The sequence below is a fragment of the Crassostrea angulata genome, chromosome 2 (genome assembly GCF_025612915.1).
Source record: "Crassostrea angulata isolate pt1a10 chromosome 2, ASM2561291v2, whole genome shotgun sequence".
Taxonomy (NCBI): domain Eukaryota; kingdom Metazoa; phylum Mollusca; class Bivalvia; order Ostreida; family Ostreidae; genus Magallana; species Magallana angulata.
Window position 1 is genome coordinate 78,869,940 of NC_069112.1, and position 24,456 is coordinate 78,894,395.

General features: G+C 32.1%; 2 protein-coding genes across 2 annotated transcripts in view; both read right to left on the bottom strand.

Annotated features, from left to right (window-relative positions):
* LOC128170987 (uncharacterized) overlaps positions 1–24,456 on the bottom strand; it is a 110,981-nt gene that overhangs the window by 37,990 nt on the left and 48,535 nt on the right. Inside the window, exons 4-8 of the mRNA XM_052836748.1 lie at positions 15,873–16,187; positions 14,834–15,118; positions 12,581–12,865; positions 11,150–11,431; positions 9,339–9,635 (exon numbers count right to left, since the gene is read on the bottom strand). Of these exons, the coding sequence (XP_052692708.1) occupies positions 9,339–9,635; positions 11,150–11,431; positions 12,581–12,865; positions 14,834–15,118; positions 15,873–16,187 (1,464 nt within the window). The remainder of the gene's footprint in view (positions 1–9,338; positions 9,636–11,149; positions 11,432–12,580; positions 12,866–14,833; positions 15,119–15,872; positions 16,188–24,456) is intronic.
* LOC128171002 (uncharacterized) lies at positions 2,322–8,735 on the bottom strand. Its single transcript, XM_052836765.1, has 5 exons — positions 6,799–8,735; positions 6,552–6,662; positions 6,401–6,463; positions 6,172–6,290; positions 2,322–3,383 (listed from the first exon to the last, which is right to left on the bottom strand). Exons 1-5 carry the CDS (start codon positions 6,923–6,925, stop codon positions 3,210–3,212), a joined length of 594 nt encoding a protein of 197 aa, XP_052692725.1. The 5' UTR covers positions 6,926–8,735; the 3' UTR covers positions 2,322–3,209.

The window sequence follows — 24,456 nt, forward strand, 5'->3', positions numbered from 1 at the left end:
TTTTACAAAACAACATGACACCACAAATCAAACTACAAGAGTTAAATTTGCTTGTTTATAAGATGTAAGAGCAGTTTGAGAAAGTAAAACGTGACAGATGGACGGACGGACGGAACAGGCAAACAACAATATACCCGAACTTTCTTTAGAAAGTGCGGGTATAAAAATAAAAAAAATCGAGCTGGAGTAGTAAGTGTAATTGTTAATAAAAACAAGACAGATTTATTTTCCCATGATATAGTTTTATTTATTAAATTGTTAATAACATGATGGCATTGTTGATTAGAAAGAATAAATTTACATACAGTACCGATAAGACCCAACCTAACAGAAAGCAGATCCCAACTAAACCCTGGGTTTACTTTCGGGTTGTTCTTGGGGTTTACCCCGGGTTTACTAGAAGAAATGCAAAGAAAACATAGCGTAAACCTAAAGTGAACACAAAGTAAACCCCAATCAAAAGTTAATCCTTAAAGCATACGTTAGAAATGTATTTTAAATATACAAGGGGCGATAATTACATGTGGAAGGATGGTAATATAGATGATGGGTCTCCATTATGCTTCAGTGTGTAAAGTGGACCCCAAAAGCAAATCTCGAGTAAACCCAAAGTAGACCCCGAGTGGACACAGATTATCAAAAAACAGACTCCAAGTAAATTCCGAGTAAATCACGAAAGTAGATCTAGAGTTCAGATGCGCGGGGGTGTTCAGGAATCATATGGAATCTGAGTTACATGTAATTCCGTGAAATCACAAATCTTAGTTATTATGTACATATTCAAATATTTGAGCAACGAATCGTAGACAAAAACAAATAAAAAAATACTGAAGACATTTTCCCCCAGAAATTAGTTTGTATTACCTAGATTTACACATTGATGACGTCAATACTAAAAGTTGAATGTCGTGTGAATATGATCGGAAAGCATTGTAAACATATTAGAAATATAACTAATCTAAGAACTCTAATGAAATGTTGTGGTCTGATTTATAAAGAACTGAACATAAGCATACTTGGGGAGATGTTAGTTTAATTAATCATTCGCTAAAAGATATGTAAATTTGCTTTTATGAGGCTTTCCTCTGTCGTTGTTTACGATATAAAATTCCGACTAGAACAACACTACCCTGTATATATTGAACTTGAAATTGTATATGTATCGTTGGTTGATAAATGCGTAAATTGAAAAGTGCTATTAGAATCCCATGTTGTGTGTTGTTTTGATGCAATTTGCCGTTTCCGTGCAAACTTTATAAAAGTTGGGAAGGTTTTACGAGAACAGGATGAATAACTTTTTAATAAGGAAAAACATAGGATTCTAGCAGCGGTTTTGATTAAACTTAAATGTTTAGCCTTCACTTGGTATGTTTGTGATCTTATTCAAAATAATTATTTGATTTCACAATTTTTAAAATAATAGTCAAAATAAGATGCTAAATTACCCATATGTTTCCGTAACACCCCTGCATGGGGTCTGCTCTCGGGTGGGGTGGGTCTGGTCGTTAAAGTATAAACAAATTCAGCGCAAACTTCTAAAGCATACAAATCTTGCTGTTATAATGAATAAACAAGGACAAACTTAAATGGAAAATATAATTCATGTATATGATAACAAATTGAACGATCATAAAGATATATGGGTAAAAAAATGATGCAAAGCTTAAGTTTGGCAATACAAATTGATTGCTGGACATTCCAAATTCAACAATGAATGAAAACCCAAACAATATTATCAACTGATTCAGGTTTCTTTTTTTTACAGCTGCTGAAAATAAATAATAAAAAAAACAATATTTTATTTAAGCATACTCTTACAGGAACTTTATGACAGTTACTTTACGGTTTAGCTTTCTTTCAGCAGTGATGGTTTCACAAAATCTACGTTATTTATAGTAAATAATAATGCTACGACCTAAATATACATGCATCTACATATTATATGTAATAATATTTAACTCTGTAAGTATGTACAGCAATATACTCAACTATATAAAAAGCTACTTAAATTATTATTGATGTTATTAAACACTTCAAAGAAACTTTTACAAACATAACTAAGAATACTAAATAATGAATAGTAAAAATAAATTATAAAAATACAAGAACAAATGTTTATTTTCACACTTGATCTCTATTTTTTTTAAAAGTTTTAACATATTCACATTTTTTTTATTTTAGAAGTAATAAAAAATAATAAAATACAATGAAATAAAGTCTCATGAAAAAGAATGTTTGAAATGCAAGAAAAAAAACCTTGCGGTATCAAATAGTTTGTAGCAACAAATAAAAAAAAATGAAAAAAAAAATAGCAAAACCCCAAATAACAAATTAAAAACATACCAAACAAATAATCATCTTAAATAAAATTCTGAAGAAAGTGTCTTATGTTCCAAAAATATTTGCCATTCAATATTAAAATACAATATGTTTATTTTGCATCACAAAAAAGTGCGCCCAGACATGGTCGGCATCTTTTAAGAATTTAAGTTTGATGCATACACATGCTTATTATATTGTTCGGCATTATTCTCAAACCCTAATATCAAATTGATTTTAAAAAGATGTTGTGATCTATGACGAATCAACTATGTTACAGTACAATGTCTTAGTTGAATTGTTCCCATCAGAGAGTTGTTATAGTCAATACCACAAAAAAAATCGCAATTGTATTAGTTATTCAAGTTGTTAATTATCAATTTATGACAACATGAGAGTTGCAAGTTATATTGTTTTACATTTGCTTTTTTATCATTAATAAAGAGAATGCAATTAGAAAAAGAAAGGTCTAAAATGATTGATCTATTTTTTCATCTTGGCAAAAACATTATAAAATCGATAAAACACAAACGGAATACGGAATATATAGGTAGTGAAGTTATGAACTATATAACTAGAGTAAACAGAAAATTAAAGCATTAATTCGACGAGTAAAAGAGCCAATATTGATAGCAGGTATTTATTTTATTTGTTTATACCTGGTAATAATACGACGCCTTCTCAAGCATAAAATCCGTAAGAAAGATTAGAAAAGATTAGAAGATTTAGAAAGAGTCTCCCAGTATCCATTCTGTTAAGTTTAACGCACCTTTTGAGATACCATTATTATACAACAAAAACCAAATTGTACTTTTATTTAAAAAATATTTAAATAACTGTTCTTTTTTCTACTGCTAAAATTAAAAAAAAAACATCTTCCTTTCCATATCCTACTTCCCCTCTTTGTCATGTGTTTCCGGTGTAGGTGACGCTTTCTTTGAGAAATCTACGAACGTGTACTCTGTCCGATCTTCCTCGCCGTGTATTACGGGCTTCTGGTTCGTGTCTGAGCTTTCGGGTTTGTTCGTAAAATCTACGTCAATGTAGATTAATCCCTCGTCATTCTACAAAAATAAATCAAACTGTGACACACATTGTGTAACTTTTGTCAGAACTGTATATTATATAAATCAATTACATTGAAACGTCTCATCTGAAAAGAAAACCGTTGACTCCATCACGTAAAAAATAATTGACTATCCTTGTAATTGATTTAAACTTTTTTTTAATCAATATTATTTATGTTTCACCGACATGTTATTTTTATTAGCAGTTATTTTCATTGATGAAATGTTTAAATAGTCACATTAAATAATATACTATACTGGTAGAATGTTTGGCTTTTAAACATTAATCAATTATTCAAGATAATTGTAACTGTGGGATGCGTTAACGTTAATGATTCCATAAATAAGTTAATTGACACTAATATTTCAAGGCACATTGTTTCCGTGTTAAAGTTATTTTTTTTTTTTATCTTTTATCGTGATACCCGTACTTTTTTAACTTTTATAGTATGATATTGTTTTAAGAGAGAAATGAAAATATTATGAAATATTCAATCGTATATATTTTTTATTCGTTTAACAGAAAACTTGTCCATTAAGTCATACACAATAAAGAAACACACATTATTATAAACCTCACAAAAACAGCATATTGAACGATACAGCCCCCCCCCTCCCCCCCCCCCCACCAAAATACAAAAAACAAAACAAAACAAAGCAAAAAAACAAAAAAAAAACAAAAACAAAACAAAAACAAATTAACGAGGGATGTCAAAAAAGTTCGTGGACACATATAATTTTATTCCAAATTACGGCGCCGTTACCACGATGTCATTACAATGTTTCAATATAGAGTATGATAAGTATATGTATAAAAATCAGAGCAATATACATTTTTATATTGGAGTTATCATTCTACATACATTGCCTTTACATACTGCACGGCTTAGTCTGACGTTTGCTATAAAGTCGTAGTACTGGGTTTACCGGATAATATGCTGCATTACCCATTGGTCGGAGAGTACAATCGCATACTCATATATAAATAGTGCCTGTTTGGGAGGGTAACAGTTGAAATTGACACCCCGAGAAAACCATTGTCAACCGACGCGAAGCGGAGGTTGACAATGGTTTTCGAGGGGTGTCAATTTCAACTGTTATCCTCCCAAACAGGCACTATTTATTTTGTTATACTGAATGTCTTTTTTAAAATTTTTAAGAAAATGTTACTGCTTTTATATAGGAAAAACGTGAATTCTACAGCGAACCGTACGCGCATAATTTTCGCGCATGTAACATTTTTTAATGTTACCCGTTGCCAAGTGCGTTGCTAACGCTGAGGGTAATAGTAAATATTATTAACTGCGTCTTAACCAATCAGATTTCAGTATTTAACATGAAAGTATAACAAATCAAAATATGACCTGTGCCACTTACAGAGAAGTAAACTAAACTATTTTGATGGTTTTTCTGTTTCTTTAATCGTTTATTTTGTTTCTATCGGTGTTTTACTTCAGTTGATACAATTTTATGATAAGGCACTTTTCCGTGCCGTCAAATGACGTCGTTCCTTTGGGCGTTTTTAAAGACATGTTCTTGCCATATTATCTTTAAGAATTCCTCTGCTACTTTTAGAATAACTTCATACGACGTATGAAAATAACGTTCATCATACAGACTGCATCATAATAGAAGATTATGACGCTTTAAATGTTTTATAAAAATTGTAAATATGAATATCTAAAACCTCCATTACAAAGTTTTGACAACTTGTACGCTTGGCCATGCGTACTTTCCGCGTCCCTTTGACGCATTAAACTTTTGTTTTATTTATATGGAAAACATTAAAAACCACTTAGTTTGATTTGAAATTTTATAACAGAGATATAATCATTTAAATTGACAACAACTTGATTGTGAACTTTTTGGACAACCCTCGTATATGTATGACGAACATAAACCTCCACTTTCCTACTAAGTAGCAAAGGTCCAGAGTCTTTTGTGTAGAAAAGGACAATAAATTAGTCACAATCATGAAATCAAATTATGGTTATTTAACACAGATATCTTACAAAAAGGTGTTCAAGAGCCTCTCCATGCACTATCCAAAAATGTTATTTTTATTCAATACATTAACCACATATTTTGCTTTTACTTTGTTCTCCATTACTAGCGCGACTATTTCAAATTTGAAGCAACGCTCTGTGATTGAAATTCGTTTTATTTTTTTATTTTTTTTTCATTTGCTTTGCAACGAATTCATAGCAAATACATTCAGTTTATATTACACATGTGATATGCATCGTATCGTCATTGGAAATCTTTCAAATCAGTTCTCTGATTTGAGTTCTCTGATTTGATTCCCTTAAACCAATAAGTTGCATTTACAAAACTAGCAGCAACAACGAAAAAAAGTTAAAACCTATATTTATGTTGATCGTTACTGATTAACTCGTTATTAGTATATCGCTTGTTAGACTCACTAAATTATATCATTAACTTAGCTTACTAATCAATGAAAGCATTTTATTAAAAAAAAAACCACCCCCACAATTTAGTAATATAATAAGTTCAATTGAATCTTTTATCAGTACATATAATGATGAGCGATCATATATTGTGAAAAATGTTTCTCAATATGATTTTAACTTATTAAGCTCCTTCATTATTAAATAAAAACATATGTCGTTCATGAGTAAAGATAAAGCCATCACATTTTTTTTTCATATTTGACAAGGCTGGATATCAAATCAAACTGATTCAGATTATTGTCATCTACAAACTGGACCTTTAGCATTGGCTAAAATTTACCTATTTACTAATAAACAATATTACAAAGCCTTACTGTTTTACGGGAGCCTACAGGTGATACGTTTTTCTCTTCTAACGATCCCTTCTTTCCTCTGTTTTTCTCTTTACTTTTCTTCGTTTTAACCAGTTTGGTCTTTGTTGTTGATTCTCCACCTTACAAAATGATTTATACATTTTAAAAATGTATCAATAAGTAGCGTTTTTCATGTGTCCTTATAGAAAATTCTAAAATATTCATTTAATGATAAATAAATATAATATACCTTTCTTCATGATACTCTTGTCAACAACGGCATACGTTTCTGTACCATGATGTGATTCGTCTTCTATAGTAAATTGAACACAATATATTCACAATATAAATATTTGAAAGAGAAAGAAAGAAGATAGATAACATTAATCGACTTAGTTTACCTTTTTTGTCCGTGCTATACTTTGTCGATATTGTAGCTTCCAACTTGTTTTGTTTTGGAAGGCTTTTATCAACAGCTGCGTACATTCCACTCGTTGAATTTCTATTATGGCCTAGGAATCGATCAATATAATTTATTATATACAAAGAAGGAGACAAAAAGGGAAAGAGAGATTAGAGAGGCTGAAAATAAGTAATAATGAAAAACATATTCAGAAAACAATAATCGACAAGCTATATAAAAAATACCATAATCATCTTTCGTCGCACCACTTGTCCCTGTTTTGTCTTTCATCTTATTGTTCGATGTTTTACTTTTATCAACAACTGCATACATTTCTGTCCCATCTTGTGTAATTTCATTGTCCGCTATCATATTGATACGTTATTAAGTAGATCTTGTATTTGAATGAAATTATTTTGAAAAAGTAAAATAAAATGACCATTAATAGTTAAACAATAGTACTCCATTGAATGATGATACTGGCATAGTTTCAGATAGGTATGATGATACATGAAGGTTCTTTTATCTCTTTCTAATACATTTCCATTTAAGACTGACGGAACGGTCAATGCCTACAACAATTGTCAAGCTTATGGAACAGTGTAAAAGATTTAACACTTATACGTTTTTGTTGTTCCTTTAATTGTTAATGTTTATAATTAATCGCGAAGTACATTGTATTGATGCATGCACTCATCAATCGTATAGTCTGCAATAGAATATTGCAAAATTAGTTTTAACTTTCACTATATCACAACTGATGTTTTATTAATGTTAAATAAAGTAACTAAAGTAATTTTTTAAGGTAATTGCATACTCGTAAAATTCTCTGAGGAAAGTTGAAAAACCAAACTGATTTCAACTTAATAGACTTAAATGTCATCATTTGTTAGAATATACATGTCATCACACTTTTTGAGAAGCCATATAAACATAAACTAAAGCATGTTTTAGCATCAGAAAACTTTTTTCTGTTTGTTAAAAGTAAAAAGGCAGAAATGTGTTTTCCTTGTTGAATTTTAATGTCAACTTTATCAGAAAACTAAAATTACAAAAATACCTTAAAAGTAATCGTTGGAATAAGAAAAACTAAAGCAATTACACATACACCTGAGAGAAAAGTCAGACAAAAGTGTTATTTCCCCTTTGCATAGATAAGATGTATAAAAATTTGGAAATTTAGGATAGAATTAAGTGCGAAAATATCTTGAACCTACCAATAATTATAACTACATCAATGTGATTATATTTACATAAAATAGATAAAACTACCTTGCACAATTTTTAAAGAATTTTAACACAGTTTTACAAAAAAGTGTGACATCACAGAACACTGGATCTACTTGAAGTAAGACTCAAGTTAGACTTTTCCTGACACTCGTTTAAAATGTATTTTCGAAAAGTTCTGCAAGATTACCGAGCTATGATTTTACTTAAGTTAATCGTAGTTGTCTAACTTTTTGACTGGAACACACTATCTCTGGAAATCTGTTCACATTAAATTTAAAAAAAATTAACTAAGAATTCTATTTTCTATTCTTTGTTAATATCTGAAATTGATCCTAAATTGATATAAATGATATAATTCCAAATTACAATACATTATTTGTTTACAATAAGAGTTACACACTGAGATATATGTTTTTAATTGTTGAGCCCACATACTCTAAGATTGAATAGTAGTCTAACAAATAGACCTGGGATACAATACAACAGTTTTAATGCGTCCTAGCTAATATAAGATGTGTTCTAGTTTCAAACATTCAACCTATTACCTGTCAAAATAATGTTTGTTATGAAAAGGAATCTTGTAAAAATATTTAATACTTTTTTAACTGTTTTATGACCTTATTTTTAAAGGAGTTTACCGTTTCTGGATGTTCTCACGTTTACGGATAAACTGCATGGATAAACAGTGAACTGGGTTGTAAACTTTTTTGTTAGATTCCCTATTTCACTGAATTAAACGATACGTAATTAATTTTAACTTCAAATATCTTTTAGTTAAATAGTTTCATCTATATTACCTATATATACATTGTACTTACTGATGTTTTTCTTTTCATTTTTTCTTCGGCAAAAAATCACCAAGACAACAACCAAAATTACAATAAGGATGGAGACTCCCGTTGAAACCCCAATTGCTGCGTAGAACATCTCACTTGTACTAGTCAATGACACCTTTGAGATATCTTTAAAAAAACTGATATTAATTAGGGACTGTGCAATTGTATGATATAGTACATAGGGTAATTGACTGTCCTTTTATATCATGCTTAATAAAGTTAATAAAATATCTTTATTTTATGATGTATTTCAAAGTGTGTATGTGTTCCTACAAGTCAGACAATAAAGTATATCGTACCTTTGACATTAACTTTAATCTCAACAGATTGTATAGAACAGTTGATGATATTACAACTCTCCAGGCGGTACAAAATTTGTTGACCCGGGGTTAAAGGGCCATGATCAAAATGCACCGTCCCTCCTTTCCCGGGATCTGTTAAGTTTGCAATAATTTTCCAGTCAGTGTCATCACTCATCCATAAGATAAAGAACTGTTCTGAGCCCCCATTGAATCCCGATGTCCACGTCATATTTACGTAACCGCTGGCGTATGAATAAGCCATGAAGTTTAAAGGCTGTTCAGGTCTGTCTATAGATAATATAACACACTATATTGATTTTAGGTATTGTGCTGTGTTTCGATTTGGTTTGTGAATAATCCACAATCATGTACAAACGAAAAATATGAAATAAATAATATATATACAATATGACATACCTTGTGCATTGATGGTAATGTTGTGAATTATTTCGTTCTTGTATTTCATTACATAATAGCCAAAATTAGAATGGTTATTTATTGGTACAGAAGTGTTGATCCAGTGTTTGTATACAACATCTCGCTGGGAGACGGTCGATGTGAGTGGGTGATCAGTAGGTCCCATCCATGTGATATCCAAAGCCTGCGGTGGGGGGTTTGCAATAACTGGAATTGCCAGTGCTACTTTGATATTGTTCCCACTCGTGGAACTATAGTTTGTTTGGAGTGGGCCACTCTTATCAATGCGCAGTTTACCTTTCAAGACAAATATTTTTGTTTTTAAATTTAAGCAAGCGTTAATAACGAAAACACAAATTTTATATACTGGAATATTCCAAACCCAAAGTTCAATTTTTAAAAAGGCACTGAATCACAAATTGCCATGAAAAATGTGTGCCTTTGCTACATCTTATTGATTTAAGCAATGTTTTTACTAAAATACATTTATCTTTAATTTAATTCATAATTATTTGAACTGAGTAAGCGGTAAAAGGATTATTTTTTTCTACTGTTCTAGCATATACATTATTTTATTCACCAAACACATATTTTATTAACAAAGCAAATATTTGAACAATGGGCTATTCTTTCAATTAATAAATGTTGTTTAAAAAATAGTCATTAGATTTCGGGTTGTATTTTATTAATTCACGTCTTATAACATCAACATATCAGGTGACTTTGTTGTCTTTTGAACTATTTTCTGAAAATAGCCCAGTTCATAGAAAGGTTGTCAGAATGCGTTGTATAGTTATCAAATGATGTTAAAAAAGTACTACAGAGTCTTAAACAAACTCTATTCGACAGGTCGCAGACCAACTTTGAATTTCATTTTACTACGATTTCTAATATGAAATGACTTATTTGCAGCGAGGCTTGGTTTAAACAATTGACGCGTCAGCCCCCTCCCCAAAAAGTAACAGCTAGCAACTACAGTGAGAAGAGGCAGTTTGCTTGATATTACGAATATATTAAAAAAAAATGTTAACCATGTTGCTGTTATATTTATAATGCATTTACATCTCCATAAGAATGTATACTTAATATAAAAGCTGGTGTGAAGGAAGTCAATATCAAAAATTGTTTTGATGGAAAAAAAAGATTATAGATTTAGAATTTCTAAAAAAAGAAGTTGTTTTTTTTCCGAATTCGAGTATTTTCCGTTTGCCTGTGTGGCGCGAGAGAGACGAGAGATGAATGTTTAATTTTGTGGCAACAGTCAGCCATGCTATGGGGATGCGTAACTTTGGGAGAAATGAGGACTGTCACTGGCAATATCAATGCTAAATAATATCAGAAGATCCTTGACGAGCCTTTTTTTTCATTTTCAAGTTTATTTAGGCAATTGCTAGTCAAAAAGGTTAAATATTTAGAATTATCTAAATGTTCAATAGGTTGCTAAGAGGAAACGGTAGATATAGTATGCATATTTCTTTTTTTATTAAGTGATATCTAAATTTGATATTCACAGCTTTATCCTTTCAATGCAAGATTGTCGTATTCATGATTCGAAGTACCGTTTTTAATTTCATTAAAAAAATGATAGGTTTTCGTTAAACAAATAAGAAAACTGGATATCGTATTAGAAACACATCACTTTACGAATCCTTGTATATAAACAGTAAAATCTATATAATTTTCATTTTCAATGATAATGTTTTTCTAATTAAGGCAAGAAGTTTAACCTATTTGGTTTTTCATTTATACTTATGTCAAGTCAAGCAAAATCTATAACCTTTATTTTTTTCTTATCGATTTTTAATACTTACAAGTAATATTTATGTTCACCGTCTGAGAGCTAGAATTGAACCCACTAGAACTGCCTTCACAAATATACTTATCCGTATCCCCACAGAGTGTTGCAGTGTAGTTTGCCCATTTTGAAGGGCTCCTGTTTGTTGCTATTTCATCTTGACCTTTAATTAGGCGAACCGTTGGTGTTGGATTCCCGTCTACGAAACACGCAACACGTAAAGGTTCGTTTTCTTTCACAGTCCACATCGGCTTCGAATTAGGACTGCTGTTCTTGTAGAGAGTAGGTTCATTCAAATCTAAAACACACTTTCGTTAAGGAAGGATACTTTTTGGGGGTTTTGACTTGTCAAATGTAAATTTGATTAAATGTTTATTACATCAAGATGAAAAGAGATTTAAAGTTCATGTATAACTGGACATATAAATAGTAATCCCATTTTATATTCTAACAAAGACTATATCTGTGGCAGTACACTGCTGTAGGGATATATCACATGCTTTTAACTCAAAAATTCATATTTATGAGCTTAACATTTCTGTATAATTACATTTTTATAAAGATTTGCGTAAAAAAAAGAAACCTAATTGGAATTTCTCTCCTACTCTTACAAATTGGTCAAAATAGTATATGCATAATATTTTTAAAAATCAGAAATATATTAAAATCAGAAAGACAGAAAAATTCAAAATATCCTCAAAATTGAGAAAAAAAAATAAGAAATGCACGCTAAGCACTAACATTTTTTAGCTTGAATAACCATTTTAATTTATTTAGTTACATAACATGATTGGCATTTTGATATTTTATCATTTTTGATAAGAATAGAATATTTTTTAAATATATTTTAAAGATATGTCTACATTATTACATATAACTACATTCATCTTTATCATATGTTGTGTTGGTGCAAAAACAAGCTTGTCGAATTTTATAAAATTAATACAATGTACTATCATTTGCTAGTATGGTTTGCTTTAGTGGGTGAACATTTTTTGAACATCTCTATATAAGAAGATGTCTGATTACGTGCAAAAAAACTCCATTAATCGTACATGTGTCGAGACAAAGCCCTAGCACTGGTAACAATTCAAACAAAGATACCATAAGGTTTATTGTCACTAAAGATTACAAATATAAGAGCTATACGTGTAGATCAAGAGAGGGTGAAATTAAATTAAATTGGAGCAATGTAGTCCAAATTAATCATTTGTGTAACTCTATTTCTGTTACTTATATTTATATATATAGTAATTGAAAATATTGCAATGTTTGTTTAATTAATCGATATCATCATGTTTTAGTATCACCCATGTTATCCCCAAAACTGTATACAAATCCACGAGGAACCCGATATATATGTAAAGGACACAAACAATGCAAAGGGACATTTGAGAATGATAACAACAAAATTGTTAATACGTTTTTATCCCAATAAAATACTTACATTGGACATCAAGTTGAACTCCTTGTTTTAATGTCTTATCTCCCCAATCTGCTTCGCATCGGAATGACAGCATATTTCTCTGTACTGCTTGTTGTAATAACGTCCCCATCACTGGACGAGTATCGCTGAATCCATCGGAGCCCTGTACTCTCCACGTTATATTACACGGTGGATTGCAATCCGCTGTACAAACAAAGGGACCAATAGTCTCCCATTCCCTTACTGTTAATTTGTCATCGACGTTCAATTTAAGTTCTGGAGTGATAATTAATATGTCCGGTCCGTCTATAAAGATATAAGTAAACGGAGAAGCATTGATTTTTATAGATGATTTTAATGTTAGTATTTTTCCCTTTTTATATGAATATTAATTTACAAATATGTTATTTATTGATCTATCCATACGTTCTTTCCGATACCACAAGAACCGTATCATCAATTAACATTGAAAATACATATTTGCATAACGATCGGTATTTTCCTTTTTGATCAACAGATATAAAATCATTTAAATTAGATTTCAAATCCAAGAAGGTTTCACGCAATATTAGTCCTTGCATTATAGCGAGCGCAGCGCCGGCGAGCGAAACGAGCTCTGAGAACCAGTGTGCGCGGGAAAAAGAACGTTCTAAACCTACAGTTTATGAAACACAATTGTTTGTCTACGTCCCATAATGCTCTCTAATGTTTTCACCCGTGGTGCTATGCCAAAATTGGCCGATTTTCAACTCGTAATTCCCGGTGTCTTAAGGTTTGAAGACACGTTTTGAGTACCGCATATTATTCGGCGAGACTCAAGAGATTTGTTACATGCTTCCATACCTTTGTATATTGAGTCGAGATACGTAAACAAAGACGAACAAATCATTGATAACGTCACAGTGCTCTCGCGCTATATTTCCCGCGATAAATTTAGAGGTGAATCAAACATCTGTAATGCGTGTACTAGCTATTTCAGTATACACTGCGATACCTGCCTCATTGACATATGATTTTTTTTTTTATATATATATAGAGATTATATACCTAAATTAATACTAGTAAGAGCCATACTTTACTCCATTTTTATGCTAATTGTGCATGCATATACAATAGGCAGATAAGTATATGAGCAGGGAGGAAATAAACAACAGGACATTTTGAACTAAATAAAAAAGATCAAAGAAAAAAAAACTTACAGTTAAAAAAAATATGTAGATATTGCATATATTCAAACCATTAAATTTCTCTCCTTCTCTCTCTCTTCTCTCTCTCTCTCTTTCTCTCTCTCTCTCTCTCTCTCTCTCTCTGGGAGGGGTAGGGGGTTGCGCTGTATGTATCATACCCATTAAAATTAGCACATTTGGCATACTTATTGTAGAACAATACTCTCTCAAAATTTCTTTGACGTTCATTGATATTTAAATAACACTAAGTTGGCAATGATGCAAGGTTGTGTAATTCTTGCTGCGCTCGCCAGAACGGTAACGCCGTAAAACATATTGAGTGTCTTGGACATTCATTTAATTGTGACGTGGTAACGGATGTTGCTAAAATCTGCCATGGGGAAATCGAAGTTATTTGACGACTGTGATCTGCCTTAAATTGACATACATGTACATGTAATGTGTATTTGAACACGTAAATAAAAAAAATGTTTTTAATATTAATTTATGATCGGACCAGGTTTAACTAAAATACTGCTTGCTAGATAACATGCTGGTGTTTCTTTTAGCATAAGATTGGAAATGTGACTGTAGCAGTTTTTGTTATTAATTGACCTGTTGATTTTTTATTGTTCCAACTCATTGCAAATGAGTCTCATAATTAACTTCATTTTCATAAACATTGAATGTTTAATTAAACGACTCCTTTCTCTGGTTCTTAATATGAATTACAGCAGTTTAGAAAGGCCAAATCTGTTGAAATATGTCTCAAAGTATCACATAGAGTTTAGGTTAAACCATGCTTTAGCTGTTCCTTAATATAAATTATGATAAAAGACAAAGTTAACTGTTTTATGTCGCACACGTTAATCGTTGTATAATTGAAAAAAAAATGATAATGGATTTTGAGCGCATATTATAATCAAGTTTCAGCATATAATTGAGAAATTGTTCTAGGTACGTATTTCATTGTTTGAAAAAATAATCATTCATTTTTTCTTATGAGATTGTTCAGTAAAAAAAAAAACGGGAAAAAACGACGAAGCTACATTTTTGTTTTCAAAGAGAAGTTAAGTTGAATCAATTAAGTTACATCAGTCATACTTACACAGAGGGTTAATCTGTACTGGGTCACTTCTTTCAGATTCCAGACCTTCATCTGTCGCTGTACAAGAGTAATTGTTGTACTTGAACTCTTTCGTTACTTTTAATGTTACAGTATCTCTGGTTTCTCTGCCCATCTTAGTGTCGTTGACAAACCAGGTGTGAGACAAGGTGACGAGCTTGGAGTAGTAGTCAGGGGCTGAGGTTGATTGACTGGAACACGTCAGTGTAATGGTATTATTGACCTCAACGTTAAGGTTTCCCGTGATTCTAGGTTTCGAAGATCTGTCTAAAATAGAAATGAAAAAAGAGATAAAACATTTGTAACACATATTATTTTGGGTTTGGAAAATATTGTTTGTACATGAAGAATCTTTTGGAAAGTGTCTGGTTTTATTTTACAGAATTTTCCCACAAAATACCTCTTAATTCGAATTTTATGTTTCCTCAGCAACTCATAACAAGTATTTAACTAAAACGATGTATAATTACACCATTCAGAAATATTTGACATAGACATTATACTATTTTATATAAATATTATATATATTTGCATACAGGAATTAATAAAAAATAAATGAGATAATTCGTAAAAAAGATTAATATAAATTTTTTTAAAATCTCAATAAATAATACGTATTTTGTATTTTTAAGTTATATTATACATTTTAATTTTATCGCCACATGCTTTCATAATATTCCTTAGAAACTGGACATTTAAAAACAATAAATACTAAGAATTTAAATAATTGATTTGACTGAAATTGTAAGCTATGGATATACTCATGTCAATTAATTGTCATACTCTTTGCAACTTGAATATATCAAGCATATGTATTAAGGTAAGATTCAAGAATTGGATTTTAAATAATGTTGAAATAGATTTTAAACTTTATATTGGACGTTTAACTTTAAGCAACAATTCAAAATATTTATATTAATACAAAATGAACTACTAATCTACTTCGAAAATACATTTTATCCTTATGCAAAAATATACTGCATCTGTAGACTAATTAATGCATAACAAAGATACAACTTACTGGAAACAATCAGTACAACACCTCCACCTGACCACGCGGCTCCAGCCGACGTTCCACCATTGTAATATCCAGCGTCATCCAAAGTTATGTCCCTTATCTCAAACATGATGTTAGTGGAATTGTACGGTCTGGTGAGGTATGTGTACTTTGTCGACTGATTATTTCCTCCATAGCTTACACCACTGCTTCTAACACTGAATACAGTTTTGTTTTTGCCATATGTATGGTAGACATTATATAGTCCGGCTAATGGAAAGAACGACGCTGTCCATGATATATTCACTCTGTCTCCTATCTTGGTTTTAATTTTTGACACTACAATATAAAGGTTTATGAAAAAGTACTACATATTTAAATTTTCACAATTTGACTCACTAATATTAAAAGGCATACTGTAACATTATGACAGATTAACAATGACTCAGTTGTAATTATCAACATGCTAATATTTTATTTACATTGTTAGAATTAATATAATTATACGTTAATCTAAAATCTAATATGTCCGGATTTGTAAAAACAAAATCCATAGTATATATGAATCGCTTTTATATTCTAAGTTTTAAAAGTCACGTGATATATCTTATTATTTGCCTATTATATTAACAAATTAAATTTTACATACTTTCTGATGAAATTGTAGGTTTTAGTGATTTAAAAAACATATTCTAAATCGTATTTTTTATATACTGGTACTTTGTCTGGAGTAAGATTGTCAAAGGTTTAAAACAAACATCAACGATCTTAATAGTTAATGATAGAAACTACGGGCTTTATCAAATCTGGTGTTACCTGCAGAATGCAATTAATACAAATACTTTCATATACCTTCCATATTATCAATGTTGTTGTGAGCATTAATAGTTTTTAATGATTTTAATACGAAAATGAGATTATGTGACATGGATTAAAAATGTTATATCTGTAAACTAATATATTTTGACTCCTTGTTTTAAATGTTTTTTTTATTAAATATATAATGATCACTTCCTTGTAGCCAAATTCCTCGTTTTAAACGTTAAATGGTGCCAATTAAGAACAATAATGAATATATAACCCTACATTGGAATTTGCACTATCAATATGTTTTGTTATATTATGTTGGCTATTGCTTTGTTTTATTATGAGTGGTATAATCATTGAAATGGTACAATGGTTTATCCTTAACGTTTTAGACGAAACTTATCACATAAGAATTATACAAAATATATACCTTTAAGCGAATAATAAAAGATATACCTTTGTGTGTTGTGCTATTACACTGTTTCCGATTGTGTTCAGCTACACTGACGTTTATAAAAATGGAATCGTACAGCAAGGCATTTTGTACAGTGAACTGTGTTTCATCCATAACCGTCCAGAAGCCTGCGACCCAAGTGTCCCCCGTTTTGTTTTGATTATATACATTCCATCGTGAAGAAACATTGGTCCACGTAAATATCACGTCACCATCTTTAAACTTGGATGAGATAACTATTGGTTCACCTACGTAAGATATGGACTATGTTTAATGATGAATTAATTGCATTGAACATGCTTTTAGAATAATGGTTTGATTAAATGATATTGAAACAATATCGATCAGACCCAACATAACACTGGATCAGACACCAACTAAACCCCGGGTTTACTTTGGAGGTTACTTGGTGTTTACGCTGGGTCTACTTTTTGAATATTTGCGTTCACTTGGGGTTAACTTTGGGTGTACTAGGGATTTGCCTATTGGGTCCACTAAACGCACTGACGTGTAAAGCAGACTCATCAGTTATCTTACTAGCTTACTGCCTCTAATTCCTGCCCATTGTATATTCCAAATACACATGTATCGTCTGCTTTGAGGGGTATACTGCTGATTGGGTTGTACTCGCTGTACCCGAAGTAAACTAGGAGTAAACTCTTAAAGTAAACCCTTAGTTTATTTAGAGTTTACTTTCTGTTAGGTTGGGTCTGATCGGTAATGTACCTATTCAATGAGACCTAACTAAAATGATTAAAATGTTCACACTTTACATTTTGTTCCTGAGTATCTCAGGGTCAACCGAAATTAAGTAAGACATTGTATTTTTGGTATAGATGCATTATTTTTTTTTGCGTTTATATCACTTATGTGAAATGTAAATCAGAACAATGTTCGTTATCGCCGCATTTCATTTTAAATAAATTCCATTCAATATATTTTGAGAACGATTAAGTAAAACAAAAATCTCCCCTTTTCTTACTGTAAATTCATATATGGTATATTATTTTCGAATTGATAGGCCCGTCATCGCCTGCATTTCGTATTATAATTCAAGAAATTAAAATGTCTACTATATCTTATAGTAATGGTTAAAACTGTACACTTTTTTTTAAAAATATTCTTACATACGATTGGATTCAAATACATCTATAATGAACATTTTTTATAAGTTCTTAAAAGAAAGAACATTGCTTATTATGAAGATGGCCTGATTATTCGATAGGAGTAAATTGATACTGATGACGTTTTCTGTTTTGGTTTTCTCTTTGTGCAAAATATTTGTTAAATTAAAAAAAAAATATGACTTGTATAAAATCGATGTTAAGATTTCATAGCATACCTTATAACTTTCATGTAGTCTTTTAACTACTTTATTTGAATCACACTAAAACATATTTTTGTCTATTATTAACTAATAAGCAATATAATCAATCTGAAAAACAAAACAAGTGCATGTTTTGCATTCCTCTATGCTTAATTTCAAATCGTAAAACGTAGAGGTGTGACGTCTTTGCCGAATGACCAACAAACCAAATATTATTTTGAACTGCTTTGAATATTTTGTACCGATTGTAAACCAGTGTTGCGTTGTCTTGTGCATGTACTATGCCAAAATAGTAGTAAGGATGTGATCAATTGTGCACGAGCCGGAGGTAGGTGCACTATGTATCAAGCCCTGCTACTATTTAGGCATAGTACAACATTAATTATTATGCTGACTATTTAGGCATAGTACAACATGAACTATTATGCTGTCTGTTGTATACTGATGTGCCTTGCTACAGGTAGCTGTGACTCTTGAGTGTAAGAGTGTCCATATTCCCTAAAAATAATCGTCGAAAAAAGCGAGCGTTTGTTCTTTAAACTAAATTTATTGATTTGATTCTTAATTTAATCAATAAGTTGCTGTACAATAATAGAAATTAAACAAACTTTTCGAGCAATGAGACACGGTTGACCTTATTGAGTATGCTGTTGGAAGAACAGCAAAGTGAACCATGAACGCACTGTTACAACGCACTTTGAAAAATTACGCACTTTGAAAAATATTTCCAAAGTGCGTTAATTTTTGGACCAAGTCAACGCACTTTGAAAAAAAATATTTTTTTTCAAAGTGCGTTGATATCGTCGATACTAACGCACTTTGAAAAAAAATTGTTCAGGGTTAAGTTGAAATAATATATAATTTTAGATACAATAAATAATTGTTTTAACCTTGTGTAACTTAATGGGATATATTTTAGAAAGAACCCACTGCATTCTCAGCTAACTTGATTAACAGTTTCTAGATTAGAAGTTTTTCCTTTTCTCATAAGCTTACGCAGCTTAACAATTTACATAGAACAATTAGGGAGATTTGAATTATCCAAATATGACAATAACTGCATCGCTTAGCAACTGCATTTTCCTTTTTGTGTATGCAGCAAACTTACTAATTATCTGGTACATTGTGCTGTGCCAGAAACGAAAATTATTTAATTTATTTATTTATAATGGAGATAATGAATAACATATTTCAACTGTCTGCAATTGCATGTGCTTATAGACAAACATAATTTAAAAAAGGATAAGTTAGTTATGGTTATCAAAAACAACATGATCTATTAGAGGATCAGTGTTTAAGTTTATGATAATTTAATGTTTGTCAATGTACGTGGAGTTTTGTTTTTAATGAAGTGATTTATTTGATTAGAATTTGAAAAGAGGGTCTATGTTGAAACGCTTATAGATTCTTTAACATACCAAGACATGATTACCAATAATAACACTGTACTTAATTTACAACAAAGCGTATCTCTTTTTTCGATTTTTACATTTACTCTAAGTTGCTGAATATCAAATCAAACATGTTTTGGAAGGAAAAAAGAGGGTAAGGGGACCTTCCTGTAATCAATGAAATGAAGCACAAGTAATTGATCTGTATCTTTGGTTACCCCCTCCCCCCTCCCACTCCCACCCCTATCCCCGATTTTAAAAAAGGTAAATTAGATTCATTAGCATTAACAAATCATCATACTATCAACAATTTTTTTTTCAAAGTGCGTAATTTTTTCAAAGTGCGTTGCCACAACGCACACAACATATTTTCTCAACTTTACTCGACACCAAGTGTATGTAAAAATATGGTAAAAGACTGTAACAAAAAAAAAAATACAAATACAGACACAATTACAATACCAGGTCATACATGCACAAACAGTCACATTTATTTATATTCAAATAGACTATCTTAAACAGTTAAAAAATAAAAAAAAATATATTCAAAAAACATAATAAATTCATGATCTATTTATATACCAGAAACCCTTAAAACATATTGTTTTGCCTCGGACTAGAATGTCTCGACGTCATTGGAAGGATCGCGTCACGTGGTTGCCTCATAAATTTCTTTACAGGGCAAGCGTCAAAATTTAAACGGCAGCATGGCGGACGTAACGTTATTTGAGCTGATTTTTTACACAAACGTTCAACCATACCTTTAATTTTTAAGCCCCAAAATATCAAGAGTGAACCCCTTTGCCCGTGACGTAATATTATGATCCTACAATAGCATCGATGTTTGCACAAACGACTGACGAGGAAGGTAAAAAATTAGAGAATCAAGCTATGAATTAAATCGTTATATATTATCTTTTGTTTGTTTACATATCAAATTGTAGGTCCTTAACAAAACAAAACACTTATTAGGTTCGTTACTGACTGTTTACAGAAATTTGTGGTGTCAGTAAAGTCCAGTTTAGTAAAGTTTACCGACCCCACAAATTTCTGTAATATATAAGTAATATTGTTGTTACTTAGTATATTGATATAGGATATTTAAATAAGGCCGCCAAAAGTATCGATTAAAATATTAACTGTGAATCAGTCCTACATTTTGGGCAGGTTAGGATGTCATGAATCAAAGAAACGCAGGTGGAGCAATTCGTGTACATCATCAGGGTAAACGTTGGATCAACAAATAGTTCCAAAATACAAAAACATTAGAGAACTCGTACAGAAGCAGAAATATTTGTTGAGGGTTTAATTTCCTTATTTTCGGTGGCAGTATATATCAACGCAATTTAATCCATGACGAATTTTGAACCCAAGTATTAATGACTACAAAGAGAATACGTGTGACGAAATATAATGCCAACGAAATATTATTTGGTTTATTAACAGCGAAATTTTGACCCAACGAAAATATATACTTCTACAGTAACTTTTTTTTACAAAAGACAAAAAGGGGCATCACTCTTAATTGGTTACAGCACACTCTCTGTCTGGTTTCTTACTGATACCACGTTAACATACAGTAAAGAAAAATGTTACAATAACCAAAACGATAATAAAAAGGTTTGATCAGGTATTCAAATGATACCATGCAAACGAATGGTCAAATCAATCAAATTACTCAATAATTAGTCCAATAACACAACAAGTTCTTGCACATGTATGGTGTAGAAAGAAGGTTTTTCGTCGCGGATGGTTCTAACCTCAACTTTGCGCACTTAGTCATCTTTACTTTTAAATACAATCTCGACAATGCCGACTGGCCAATTGTTGCGATGCTCTGAAGAATCTTGAATCAGGAATAAGGTTGAAATGTTCGTGCTTCCATTTACGGCGGAACTGTAGAATGCTTAGGTATCCCCTCCTTAAATGACGCCAACAGATATCAGCGAGCATCTGCACATGCTTCCATTTGACTCGATAGATGTCTAAAAGATTCAAGAAATCGGACACAACAGGTAATAAATACACTTTTCCTGTCAAAAGCATGAACGGACAAAGCATCATGGGCGTTTCTGGGTCTGTAGATATTGGAGCAATTGGGTGCGAATTAATAATGGCGCAGACTTCACATAAAAAAGGTAGCAAGGGTTTCATGTGTGAGGGGTTTGGATCTGGATTCAATTAGCATAGAGTCTAAAATCGTTCTGGTCATCCCTATCATTCTGTCCCAGATGCGTCCCATATGTGAAGCATGAGGAACATTGAAAACCCAAATAATTCCAGAGTTGCGCAAGAATTGTTGAACAGGTCCTTTCTCTACTTTAACCGTATTCATCTTCATTTCTTCAGCTGATTTCAGAGTGTATAAACTTTACAGGGCCATAGATTGCTAAGAAATGACGGGAGCGTTTATAAATGAAGAATTTGACATCACTTCTACAATTTCTATGTGAACTTTTCTACAAGTTAGGCATGTAAAGATGATTATCCATCTTTTGCCGTCAGCGGCATCTCCTCGAGTTTAGCGTGTAGTCAATAGCCAAGGTCTAAAGGCATCAACGCCAAATGATGTAAAGGGGAGCCCTGGGGCTATCCTATCTGTAGGAAAATCAGCCATTTTCTGAGTTTCTAAACTACGTCTTAGTCTGAGACAAGCCACACATTTATATACGAGAGAAATACATAGTTTTGCGCCAATGAGCCAATATTTTCCTCTGCGAACAGGTACTGCCGTAAAAAGTCGTTCATGAAAGTTACGAATAAGTAAGGTAGAAATGTGACTAGCTTTAGGTAGGATAATAGGGTCGACCTCTCTTGCAGGTATTTGTCCAGCTGCTTGATTAATCCTGCCTTCAACACAAAATAGTCCATTTTCATCAAAATAGGATGAAATGTCGTAATACTGTTGTTCTTTGCCAGAGTTTATTATTGGCTAGGCATTTACTTTCTGTCTTGTGCTCTTGTTGAGTTTCCTTCAGAATGAGAATCTCAACTTTTCTGAGAGAATCTTACTGACTGATGGGTTTTTGTTGTCATGATATCTATCACGACTCCAAGCTATGCGTTGAAAAGCCACTGTGGAAACCAGATATGTCAAGCTAGAATACGCTCAAAACGCTTTGTTCTAAGACAAGTAGGTGTTTGGTAGTGATCTTTGTCCTGAGTGGCCTAAATTCCACATCATAATCAGGTTCAATGAGTGGAAAATACTCCGAAGCACAAGTGTTTTCTGATATTTGTATTGTATAACAACTTTGGGCCAATTATCCATGAAACTTGCATGATATCAATAACTGTGGTAATATATCTGTAGCAGGAAACGGCAGAATTTTTATTCGCAGGAACACATTTTCATCGATCAGCAGTGACGATTTTCAGACTGCAGTCAACTCTATTACTCACATACGTATTAAAACGACGAGTTTGATTGTTGATATATCCTAACACAACTTTAGTGTCTGTGTAATAATGCATAGAGTCCAATGGAATGTCTAGCTGCATGGATAGTACATGTATTTCTGCAAGTTCTGCTCCACAGAGCTCTAAGCGTGAAATAATTTGACCTCTAGGTGGGGCTAGCTTGCCCTTCTCCATCGAAAACCTAACGCTGTTTCGGCCGTGGTTATCTTCCACTTTGATATATGCTGATGCTGAAATAGCTTTTTCAGATGCGTCACAAATGTTATGAACATCCACAGTCTTGGCTAGGCTCACAGACGTGTGCGATAACATCCATGGTATGGCGACTATCTTTAAGCTCTGAAGTGAAGACTGCCACTCCGTCCATTTCTGAAGGTAACTGGAGAGTAACGGTTCATCCCAGTCAATACCATGGGGTGTTGCTTCTCGAAGGAGGACCTTTCCACTAATAGTAATGGGGTTTATAAATCCTTTGGGATCAAATAAACTATTCATCGTTGACAAGAGACCTTGTCGAATGAATGGCTTTTCCTTCACTGGCACTGTAAATCTAAATGTGTCATCTTTCAGGTTCCGACAGAGATCAAGGCTTCAGAGACCAACAACTCCTTGAATTGTTCATCATGGTCACTTAGATCAAATGCTTTAATCACTGCCATTTTTTAGAGGTAATATTATGGAATCATAATATACTTTCTGACTTCATGATGGACTGGGTGGGTTTCAGGAGATCGATAGCACTTGTGTCATTAGGCAAGGAAATGAGTGAGTCGTCAACATAAACGTTACAATTCACAAAATTCATTAAATCTTCATCAGCATTCTCTACTGCCTTGCGGATTCCGTAAGGTTCTATGGAAGGTGATGGACTATTGCCGAACACGTGTTGAAGCAATCTGTATGTCCTCAGGATCATTCTTTCAGTACCAACAACAAACGTAGGAAGTTAGGATGGTCTTCATCCACCCGAAATCGGTCGAACATTTGTTCAATGGCCGCAGTAATTACCACTTCATACTTCCTGAAGCGAAGTAGGATTCCTAATAGGCACTTAACTATGTTTGGACAAAACATAAGAAGCTTAAGGCTGTTGAGTGAGATACATTCATGAACAGCAGATTAATCACACAACAGGCCACATCGCTCACCTGATGAACAATAGGTATCATAAAATCAGCATAATGGAGTCATAATACAAACCATCTGGAC

Excerpts from the sequence above, each read along its gene's own strand:
- LOC128171002 (XM_052836765.1), bottom strand. The coding sequence starts at position 6,925 with ATGATAGCGGACAATGAAATTACACAAGATGGGACAGAAATGTATGCA. Across the intron at positions 6,291-6,400 it reads CAAGAGTATCATGAAGAAAG|GTGGAGAATCAACAACAAAG; the intron begins GTATATTATATT and ends TCATTTTGTAAG. Across the intron at positions 3,384-6,171 it reads CTGTAGGCTCCCGTAAAACA|AATGACGAGGGATTAATCTA; the intron begins GTAAGGCTTTGT and ends TTATTTTTGTAG.